General features: G+C 40.5%; 1 protein-coding gene across 3 annotated transcripts in view; it reads right to left on the bottom strand.

The window, feature by feature from the left end:
* The window catches only part of mast1a (microtubule associated serine/threonine kinase 1a), a 64,692-nt gene extending 53,335 nt beyond the window's left edge, over nt 1-11,357 (bottom strand). For 2 of the 3 annotated variants that reach the window (XM_067498918.1, XM_067498919.1), the window contains exon 1: nt 10,205-11,356. In XM_067498918.1, the coding sequence (XP_067355019.1) occupies nt 10,205-10,243 (39 nt within the window). In that variant the 5' untranslated portion in view covers nt 10,244-11,356. Of the gene's footprint in view, nt 1-10,204 lie in introns of all 3 variants that reach the window. The other variant, XM_067498921.1, reaches the window with a different exon arrangement.
* Between the last annotated feature and the right edge of the window lie 722 nt (nt 11,358-12,079).

Here is a 12,079-nt window from a genome sequence, read left to right as displayed (position 1 = left end):
TTGAAGAGGATGAAGAGTGGAAAGGCAGTTGGTCCTGATGACATACCTGAGGAGGTATGGAAGTGTCTAGGAGAGGTGGCAGTAAAGTTTCTGACTAGTTTGTTTATCAAGATCTTGGAGATTGAGATGATGCCCGAGGACTGGAGGAGAAGTGTACTGGTGCCCATTTTTAAGAACAAGGGAGATGTGCAGGACTGTGGCAACTACAGAGGAATAAAGCTGATGAGCCACACAATGAAGTTGTGGGAAAGAGTAGTGGAAGCTCGGCTAAGGGCAGAGGTGAAAATTTGTGAGCGGCAATATGGTTTCATGCCTAGAAAGAGAACAACAGATACAGTATTTGCTTTGAGGATGATGATGGAGAAGTACAGAGAGGGTCATAGGGAGTTGCATTGTGTCTTCGTAGATTTAGAGAAAGGGTATGACAGGGTGCCGAGAGTGGAGCTGTGGTATTGTATGAGGAAGTCTGGAGTGGCAGAGAAGTATGTTAGAGTGGTGCAGGACATTGATGAGAGCTGTAAGACTGTGGTGAGGTGTGCTGTAGGTGTGACAGAGGAGTTCAAGGTAGAGGTGGGTCTGCATCAAGGATCGGCTCTGAGCCCCTTCTTGTTTGCTCTGGTGATGGACAGGCTGACAGATGAGGTTAGACAGGAATCTCCATTGACTATGATGTTTGCAGATGACATTGTGATTTGTAGTGAGAGCAGGGAGCAGGTGGAGGAAAATCTAGAGAGGTGGAGGTCTGCTCTGGAAAACAGAGGAATGAAGCTTAGCTGCAGTAAGACAGAATACATGTGTGTGAATGAGAGGGACCCAGGGGGAACGGTGAGGTTACAGGGAGCAGAGGTGAAGAAGGTGCAAGACTTTAAGTACTTAGGGTCAACGGTTCAGAGCAATGGAGAGTGTGGAAAAGAGGTGAAGAGGCGAGTGCAGGCAGGTTGGAACGGGTGGAGAAAAGTGTCAGGTGTGTTGTGTGATAAAAGAGTATCAGCAAGAATGAAAGGAAAGGTGTTCTAGACGGCGGTGAGACCAGCGATGTTGTTCGGCTTAGAGACATTGGAACTGAAGAAAAGACAGGAGGCAGAGCTGGAGGTAGCAGAGCTTAAGATGTTGAGGTTCTCTTTGGGAGTGACGAGGATGGACAGGATCAGGAATGAGTACATCAGAGGGACAGCTCGTTAGGTGTTTTGGAGATAAAGTCAGAGAGGCCAGATTGAGGTGGTTTGGACATGTTCATAGAAGAAATTGTTAATATATCGGTAGAAGGATGCTGAGGTTGGAGCTGCCTGGCAGGAGGTCTAGAGGAAGACCAAAGAGATTTATGGATGTAGTGAGGGAGGACATGAAGTTAGTTGGTGTGAGTGAAGAGGATGCAGAGGACAGGGTTAGATGGAAGCACATGATTCGCTGTGGCGACCCCTGAAAGGGAACAACTGAAAGGAAAAGAAGAAGATGTGGATATAACAGCAATTTTCCCTTAACAAATTCAAAAGACCAGTTTAAATCTGAAAATATGAAGGTATTCACTTTTTAACACACATAAAAACACACAAACATTATTCAAAATACATTTAAATTAATCTTAACCTGCACTGTAAAATGCATAGCTTGCATCATGGATTGTACATAATGGGTTAAATGTGCCAAGTTGTTTTGACAGCATGTGAAGACATCTGTGAGTCTTTCAATCTGACAGTACAGTTTAAAATACCATTTTTGCATTAAGCATATCCATAGAGCACCAGGTGACATTACACATACTGTATACAACATATAGTAATAGCGTATATACAATTGGATTTGGATTTAACTAAGCAAATAGGTAAGAACCTTCCATTGGATAATTAATGCAGTGATTACTACATCTCAGCTGGCAACAAGTTGTTCCCCACTAACTGATACAATGAGTAGGTAAATACAGTACCTGAATATACTATTATATAAAGGCTATTATGTATATAATAACCAGGCTTTCCATCGATGGATGTTTTCTTCTCCAATGGCACGGGAATATTTTAAGATGACAATGACAGAAGTTACTGGGATCAAAAACATTTGGATTGGAACACATGGACTGGCCATCCAAATGCCATTGAGAGTCTTAGATATGAGCTGGAAAAGACTTTACAGAATGGTTCGACTCCTGATGGACTTTGTGGTCTAGGAATAATTATAACAAATACATTTATAAATGTATAAATAGTAATATAATAAAATATTTTGTAAATTATTCAAAATTAGGTGTGTCTCTTGCCAGTTTTGTTATTTCTGCATTGTTGTTTGGAGTAAGTGGGAAGCAATTTGAAAACTGATCCCTCCTAAGTGCACACAGACTAAAGAGCTACAGGAACCAGCAGGTTGCGTGGTTCCAAAGTCGATTTAAAAATGTGTGCTGCTATATTTATGACACTGGCAACGAGTCTAATGTGATTAGGATCTATTGGGATGGTGATTGTTGCCCTTCTATTCCCAATTTGATTTCGTTTAACACTGGATCTAGGTGCGATCAGATTACTATCACTGTCTACTGCCAGCCTGTCTAATGCTGCTTACCAAAACATTTTTTATAGTCCAGTAGTTCTTCTAAGAATATATTATAATTTTTTATTATTTTCACTTAGCTTAATGACACAGATCCGTGTCTGTGAAAACAATGGAATCCAAGTGATGAACCACTCCAGGGTCAAAACACAAATATAAACTGAAAATAAGACTGTAGTTGGTTTTTCACTCCTGTTAGATGCAGGCATTCCAGAAATCTCTCAGTCTATCTCTTTGCCTTTGTAAAAGTAAACGGTTGTGACAAAACCCAAACAAAGCAAAGCTGATGAAACATGACTTGACAGGTGGAGCTCTCGTCTCCAAACAATCTCCAAACAAGCCTGCAACCAAAAACCTGATTTACTTTCTTGCAGTGTGAGGCTTTAATACTTGCACTTAATATAAAACTATGAGGAGCTAACAGAGGAGCAGAAACCATGTTAGGCTGCAAAGAGGCATGTAAAAAAATAATTTCTACAGGGACATTACAGAAATGATCATTGTAATTATTTGACAGCAGTGGTGCAGTAATCACATGAACACAGAAACTTGGCAAATTATGTTTTGTTCAAACGGCATATTAAAGAAACAGTTCACTGTTTTCAGAAATGTGCTTGTTCTCTTCATGGCCAAGTTAGAGGAGGTGATCCCTCCCTCATGTCTCGGTAAAGTTAAAGCCAGAAAGCGATCCGCGTAACACAAACAATACAAATAGAGGGAAACAGCAAAAATCTCCAACATTCTCTCATTAGCACACTGTTTCTAATCTGTTTAAACCATACAGAGCTTGATGAAATGCAGCTTTGACCAGCACCTTATGCAACATCACAGCTACCCTACCACCAGGAAGTTACCTAGCAACTTCCCAGTGCTGGCTATGAAACAGCGACTGTTGTGCCCCTACAACCACAAACTCTTTAATAGAGGAAAGTGAGCTTTGCTTTTCTCAATGGGAGTGCCTCTTACAGTGAGCTCCTTCTGGGATGGCTTATGAGTTACTTTCATGATCTGACCCTAACGTTCACTTCCTGACCAGGACTTTTGCTTTCTTCCCCTTTTTCTCCACTTCCTGTCCCCAGTTTTGTCTACAGCTTTTCTCGTCATCACCGCTCTCAATGGTTTTCACCTCTTCCCCTGCCCTTTTTAAACGCAGCTCTCATCCTGTTCTTGGTTGGATCATTGTCTTTGTTTGCTGCTGCCATCCATGCAACATGCTGTCTCCTAGTTTACCCAGCTCAAGGTTCTTGGACTCATGACCCAGTTCTTGTGGACTCCGTTTTCTGTTTGGTTTGAGGTTTGATTTTGGTCTTTTCCTGTGTGTGGGTTTTGTCGGGTGAGGGTATGACTTGTTTTCTAGTGTACTTTGGTTTAGTTGATGGTTACATGAATGTCTAGTATGCCAGTGTTCTTATTTTCTTGGGTCTTTGTTTTAGTTCTCGTGAAGACCATTCTTGGTATTCACTCCGCTGGTTTATGTTTAGGTTTCTGAGTTTTTGTTTAACGGTTTGATTGTTAGTATCATTGTCTCTAGTTTTTAGTTGCCACCTATTTCCTCCATGTTTATCTCCTTTTCTGCTTCCTAGTGCCTTGTTCCGAGTTAATTCCTTGTTTTGTAGTTTCCCTCAGAGTTTGTGGCTGTTTGTCCTCCGTTATAGGTGTGAGTTTTTTGTTGTTTTTCCCTGTCTTGTTGATCTTAAAGCTCATTGTACTTACCGAACCAGTCTCTCCTTGTTGCTCTTGGGTCCACCTTAAAAACTAACCCGTATAGTTACATCCTCAAGAGGAAGTCTGCACAGCCAGGGTGAATCAGAGCACCCCGCAGTAGTCATATATACATTTTTGTGTGTGTGTGTGTGTGTGTGTGTGGATGAGAAAGGCGGTTAATGGATAAACCCCATAAAGACACCTGCTACCTTTTAACTATCTCTTTCCAGCATACTCTGTGTCTTTGCTGTGTTACTGATCACTCCGGGACTTTTTAAAAACTAATTTTGTACAACTTGTGAAATTTCTCAGTGAAATCCATTTGGTATGTATGCATTGCATGAGTTGGATTATACTTTAAAAAGTATAAAGTTACTGAATAGATTGGCGCCAGTATCCAAAGACGATTTGGACACTGACAATGTGATAACATTTTCAGAAAAGTTAATCAGACACAGGCAACTGAGCTCAAATCTCAACTGAGCACAAATGATGCGCCCTCTTTAAACGGTAAGCTTTGTTTTGACAGGGATGGTGAAAAACCAATAACAGACATTCTCTGACTAACAAGTGTATAAAGGGTGATACATGGTTTATCTAGAGTTTTTCTTTATCCGTTTACAATCAACCAAAGACAAAGTGAAGGCCAACTGGAAACCAAAGGAAAAAAAATTTAATATGCTGCTGTGATGGCCAGAGTTTTAAGGCTTCTGTTGAGTTTCTTCTGCCAAAACTGCCAGCAGATTGCAAGGCAAATGTCAAGCAATGTATTCTTCAGTTTACTACTCCACCAGCCTTCATCTTTTACTTAAAAGCAGTGAATTTAAGTGGCACTACATTGGAGATTAAAGTGTAGTACTGTGTCAGTAAAATATATGACCCAGACTCTTCTCCTTTATTTTATTGTTACAATGGCTCTACAATCCCAATTCCAAAACCTTTAGGACGATCTGTAAACATAAATAAAAACAGAATGCAATGATCTGCAAATCTCATCAACCCATATTTTGTTCACAACAGAACATAACTTATCAGATGATATTTGAACATTTAATGGAAAATGTTAGCTAATTCTGAATTTGATGGCAGCAACACATCTCAAAGAGCTAATATTCTCCAGGAAATGTTAAAATAGCTCAGTTTCAACATCTCATATGTTGTTTATGTTCTATTGTGAATATATGGGTTGATCAGATTTTCAAATCATTGCATGGTGTTTTTGTTTTACACATTGTCCCAACTTTCTTGGAATTGGGGTTGTAGTTTAAAACATTGTTGATATTGCGTCCATTTTGGTCTGTTTAGGGAATTAAGTTGGGCTTATGCTTTGTGCATACGGCTAAATTCAAGTCCCGGCTAAGGTAGTTTACATTTGTGAAGCAATTTTCAAATACAATCAGGTATGTTGCTTTGATGTACACTTTGCTCTCTCAGTACAACCCCACCCTTTCTGAACAAAAGTGACACCAGAGGGACGCAAAGCAGCCAAGCAGTGGCCATGACAGTGAGTGACAGGACTTGGCCAAGGGATCTGGCTCTTCTGCAGTGATCATGCTCTTATTCTCAGTGCTTAGCATATTGGGAATGGGCAGACGGCCCAGAACAAAATATTGGACAAATTAAGCTTGTGTGTGCGTGAGTGGAGTGACTCTGCACTCCTACAACAGAGAAGGATGAGACACACGGTAGGACTTGTTTGTGTGAGTGCATGAGCATATGGGTTAAGTGTAAGTATGCTCCATACACCCACAACAGCTCAGAACCACATGATAATCTTCACTTGAGATGAAAACAATTCACATCAATGACACACACTCTCCCACGGTGGAAAATCCACTTACAGTCAAATAAAACAGTGACACAGCTGATGATGGTAATCGTTATTCTAGCTGATCTAGTTCTTATCTAACTGTTGTTACTTGCAGTAGAATAAAACTTGTTTACAAAATTAAACATACTGTGATCCATTCAAAATCTTTAGAGGCATCCAGTTAATAAACAGGAGTCAGTGATGGGCATGTAAACAACTTATATGACCTTAGTCATCTTAAAACCTGAAGGCAGGAAGCTTTTGTTTTATGTCACTGTCTCCACATTCGTTGTCTATCTTCAGGGCCAAATGTTAAAAACAATATCTTTGAATTTAACTTAAAAAAGCAAATAGAATAAGACATTTTTTCCTTGAAAACGGTGGAAAAAAGTGACCATGCCAAATAAAGAGAAATAGGGAGATGGGGTACCGTTCGTAGTGCACGGGCTAAGACAGCAGGGGATGATGCATTATGGAGTAAGACTGCTTTCCTTAGTAAGGCAGTAATCTAATGCGTTATTTCATTAGGTTTAGCAATTTTATCAGTTATCTTATGCAGAAACAACTTGTATCTACAAAGAGTATTGTGATTTTTATATGTTACCATCTTATAATAATTATTGCTCTGGACAATCTGAATCTCCTGAAATATCTGACATGTTTTTTTGACCCAGTCACATGTTACTGTACACACACTTTAGGTGCTGGACACCTAAATCTAAATGCTAAGATATCTATCTATTTATGTGAGCAAAAGGTTGAACTGATCCTTTACTGTCTATAAGAATGGTGTCTTTGAAGAAACTATGCTTCTAGGTGAATATGTGGTGGAGGATGTGCAGCTAGTATCAATGGAGGGATCCCCAGAAAACCCACTTATGAAAACTCATTGGCCACATTCAGACCAACTCGATTCAGTCAAAACATGAAGAGGAGTATAATTAGCCAGCTAGCCTAAATTCAGAAACAAATTATTTTATAAATTAAAATGGTTTTAATTTACATCTTTGTGAGTAGGACATGTGATGAATAGTCTTGAATAGTCACATGAATAGTCTTTGTGAACGCACTGGAGAGGACTATACCCTGTTTAACAGAAAATATATTTGTATAATGAAGCAATGTACATCCTTACCAACCTTCTTCATGCAGTTAATGACCTCAGACTGTGGTTGTTACAGCAAAATGTGGAACATAATTGTATAGGATTTCTTCACAAAACCCCAGCCTAAAATAAATTGCCGTAGCATCTTGCTAGTCTCAGATTCTCAAATCTTTGGCAGTTTGTTTTAGCTGAGAGGGGAAAATCTGTAAAAAATGTCTAATAAATAAGGAAAAAATGCCTGAGTTGTTGTTGGGCTGATTAACAGGGATCTCCACATTCACCTATGGACCCCTGTCCCCGCGGTCAGACCCCCCCCCCCCTTAGATTTAAGGAACTTCTGTGGATATGTATTTGACAAATATTTTAGTAACTGTATTTTAATTTTTTTTGTATAATCTAGTTCTCCACAATCCATTATGATTCCTTGAGATTGAGTTAGTTCCTATGTTGGTTTTACACCAAATTGGTTTCACTGTCCTCCCTCATAGATAAACAGTAAAGACTCCAATTATGAAACACAAAAATCACACACACACACACACACACACACACACACACACACACACACACACACACACACACACACACACACACACACACACACACACACACACACACACACACACACCCCTCCCCTCCCCTCTCTTTCTCTCTAGTGTGAAAGTAGATCCAGGCAGTAAAGAGATCCAGATATCGTAATAGCCACTTAAATGGGGTCTTCTGAAACCCACAGCTGGTGCCTGCCTCAGTGCCCCCCCTCCCTCCCAGCCCTGAGCCCTTTCAGCCCTGAGCCCTTTCAGCCCATCCTGCTCCCGGTGGTTGGTCTTCCTCCCTGAGGGCAACCAGAACTGTTAGGCCACCATTAGTCCTGCTAATGGGCCTGACAACTGCACCACATCCTCAGCATTTAGACCTCCTTTGTCTGAAATATGGATATCGACCACTTCAGTGGAAATGGTGAGCGGGAGTCGATATCATATGTAGATATAGGCATGAGTGTTACGCACAAACACACAAACAAAAGATGTTCAGGGTAGCTACAGCACAGTACAGCTCAACTGAATGGATGGACACAGACAACTAACACACACAAGACAAAAGTGTATTTTGTCTCGCCAGGTGGATCTTCTCATTCTATGCATGCAAGTACATGTGTCATTTTATGTATCTGTGAGATTTTAGTTGGATACAAAGTCCATCTTGCAGAAGTGTAGGTGTATCTGTTACTTTCTTGCTGTGCGTCAATATATACACTGCGGTAAACCTTTACGTTCTTATCCGTCTCTTGTCCACCTGCCTGTCTGGAGAGCAAGACAGACATGCGATTACTGTCAGTGTCACTGGTTCTTGAAAGACACTCACCCTTCTGCCCAATCTGAAGAGAGCAATGACTTCTTCGTGATTAGGAATTTTGCAGTATTCTTAATTATTGTAACATTATAACAAAATCTACCTTAGCTGTGATGAGTGTGGAGAGAGTAAAGAGCAATCAAAGTGTACCAGAGCAAAAAAGAGGGCTGATTTATAGGCTCAGGTTACCACTGCCTTAAATGGTAAATAGTCACATATATAGTGCTTTTATCCAAAGAACTTTACAATGTTGATTCCCATTCACACACTGATGGTAGTGGCTGCAATGCAAGGTGCTCACCTGACCCACCAGGAGCTACTTGGGGTTCAGTGTCTTGCCCAAAGACACTTCAACATGTAGCCAGGAGCGGGGATTGAACCACTGACCCTGTGGTCCATGGTCAACAGCCTTACTAACTGAGCTACAGCCACCGTTCTTGTGGAACAACCACTGATGCCACTCACAGGCTGTTAAAACTCACTGTTACAGTTTTGTTACGGTATTTAACAGTCATACCATCATCTGGTTCTGCTAAATATTTCTTCAATTTGGTTAATGATACCAGATATACTGATCTTGGTTTGTTTACTCTTATTCAATAGGGTTCTATGGGTACCTTCTTGAGTTTAGAAAAGCAGCATTTTTGGCATTAAACCCTTATGAAGCCTGGCAATGTTAATACAGTTTTACCAAATGAACAACATCTGTACAGGAATTCTAATTTCACTTGTCTATAGTTAATAAATGATGAACCCATAAATGGCACAATGGTCAGTAAATTACTTTCACTGTAAAGGAGTTCACAAAGAAACAGACAAGGACTTCTAGGCAATTGCCTGTTTCACAACCAAACAAAGCAAAACCTCCAAGCAGGCTTTTACAAGTGCCCTCCCGTGAGTCTGTCATAATGTACAAGAAATGGCTTAAGTGGCTAGTTTACATCATGCAAAGGCAATAGAAATATCTACTACACGTACTCAGTCTTGGTTGGTTACTATATACTTGTATGCATTTTACGTATACATCATAACAGTGGTCTGCTCCCCCCAGGACTTGTTACTACCTATTTTGGGCGAATGTGTTATAAAGAACAGTTTGTGCGGATAAACTAAGGTTGACTTAGTAACATACACCTATAGAGGATGCAACACTTTCAATCATCCAAGATTCGTCTCAACGTTTGTACTTTTTTGTTGGTGTGCGCTGTGTTGCAAATCAATTAGCAGGCAGTTTTTATAGTTTCATCAATCAATAAATGTTTTTTATATGACTTTGGAACTAATGTGATGAAGTAAGGTGACAGTCAGGTATTAATACAGACAGTGGATTTTTCCATGTCGCCCCATCAGGGTTGTAATATCCTGTTTTGTGCGTTCTAGTACATTTTACTTGACAGGTCCTTGATTCCGAGTAACCTCTTCATGCTACATCTAAGAATTCAGTGATTAGCCTTCACTTGAAGGTCCCTAGAAGATCTATAGAAATACCTTACACATGTGTTTACATGAAGAGCCATCACATATTACTCTCAGTCTCATATTTTGCGTCAGCATTGGTAATTTCGGACATTTTATCAACACTTTGTTCTGAAATATTAAGGAGTTGAAGTGGAACTCGATGGGTTTTTGTTTGACCAACTTTAAAAAATTCATCAAAAACATTTTTAACAATTTGAGGTTAAATAAAGTCTCACCTGCAGCCTCCGTCTCCGAATGATCCCAGAATCATCCATGGCGCGTGTCCGGGTTCACACCTGTCAGCAGGTCTCGAGGCTCCTATGGTCTCCAGGTAACGGGACGAGAAGAAGCCAACTCTCGCGTGGCTTCCAGCGAGCCAGCACGCCTTGCAATTTAGCACTAAACTATAGAGCACGGCTTGTATTCGGCTGTGCTTAACATCATGAAAGCAGGATACCCGCAAATTCTCTCTGAACAAAGTGGTTTATGGCCACGGTGAAATAAACCAGCGCAGTGGGGTCCTGCCTGTTTTAGGTTTTAGTATAAGCGTCAAACATAGAAAAAAACGACAACATAAGAAGAGACAAAAGTTTAAAAAGTGCCAGTGTTGTGTTCCACCCAGACTGACACTGCATGCTGTTAGATGTTGATAGACACTTCTGACTGTGATGAAAAGTGTGGGATCAGCGTGATCTGCATGGACTGAAGTCCAGCTGAGAGATAAACAAGAAAGCTCCCGAACAGCTCAGGCTGTCAGAATGAGGGTTATCACTCCCAAGATTAGACAATCCAAACAAGTTTGCAGACATCTTTACCAGGAGACACAAGGTGCGAATCACTGTTCAATCCATACACTGTAGCTCATTGCACAAGTAAATGAACAGCTAAATTCAACCGCCAATCTGATTTATGATGCTTCTCCAACGACAATCCTCCGATGGTCTGATTGTAGAAATCCACTACACGTTAGATTCCGCAAGCGGCCAATCCACATGCAGCCCAGTCTGCGTCCTGAGAAGGCATCAGTGCGTCAATGTACACATATTTTGCTACAAACATATGCTGCACATCAGACCACATATCTTAATTATAAGACACGTTCACCCGCTGTCAGCGCCTCGGTGCATTACAAAGGAGAGATCAATGTGAATCTGTAGCGACTCTACGTCCCTCTGGTAAAAGACACACATCGGCAGTTAAAAGCAGGTTGATCACTTGAGGTTTTCGTCTTCCGTAAGCAGATTTCTTCTTTTTCGTGCTCTCACGGGTACAGTGTGCTCCCTGGTGTAATACTGCTTTTCTAGTGAAATATAATCTGTGGTTACTACACAGGTTTTGCTCCATCCTCATCCACAACCACCCACTTCCTACTACCAGATGACGTTTATCCCCTCAGCGACCGAAGCCTTTGAAAAAGATCGCGGCTCTGCTACATGTGATGTGTTTTTGTTTTGTTTTAAATCCCCTTTTTTGGAACAGCAAACCGTTTTAATGGGTCTGCTGTATCAAGGAAATGATGATATTCTCTTAAAAGATGATACCGGAATGATATACTGTATGTAATAATGTTATTATTTTTATTTAAATTAAAGAGCATCTCATCCCTGATTACTTTGTGTATGTCCTTAGAGGGTTAAGAACACACATAAGAACTCTGGATCAGTGTCCAGAGACCAAAGTCCAATGTCCTCACTTTACTTGTTTAGTTGTGTATACTTGCCATATGGCTAATGATCACATAGTGTCACATAGCTTCTCCCATGGACTGAATGAAGTGGCACAAACACTACCAATATTAATGGTCCCCAAAGAAGGTAAACTACAGACAGCAGTGAACTTCTGACCTTCTAGCACGACTATGACACTGGCATTTGTGGTTTTGAGCAGTCATTTGGTGAGTTATATGGTCCACACATTCATGTCTAGCTCAGCTTGGACTGCTGATCATCCAAGATGACAACTCAAAGTAATTAAATTGAATTAAATAGCCCTTGGCATACTGATATGCTACACAGATAAATATGGCACATCAAATGGCTTCAACTGAACCTTTGCATTTAACTGTGCCTCAATGTGGTCTTTCATTTATTACAGCTGAAGATCCTTAGTCG

This window comes from Channa argus, chromosome 3, assembly GCF_033026475.1.
Source record: "Channa argus isolate prfri chromosome 3, Channa argus male v1.0, whole genome shotgun sequence".
NCBI classification, from domain to species: Eukaryota; Metazoa; Chordata; class Actinopteri; order Anabantiformes; family Channidae; genus Channa; species Channa argus.
This window is presented reverse-complemented; position numbering and strand designations above follow the sequence as displayed.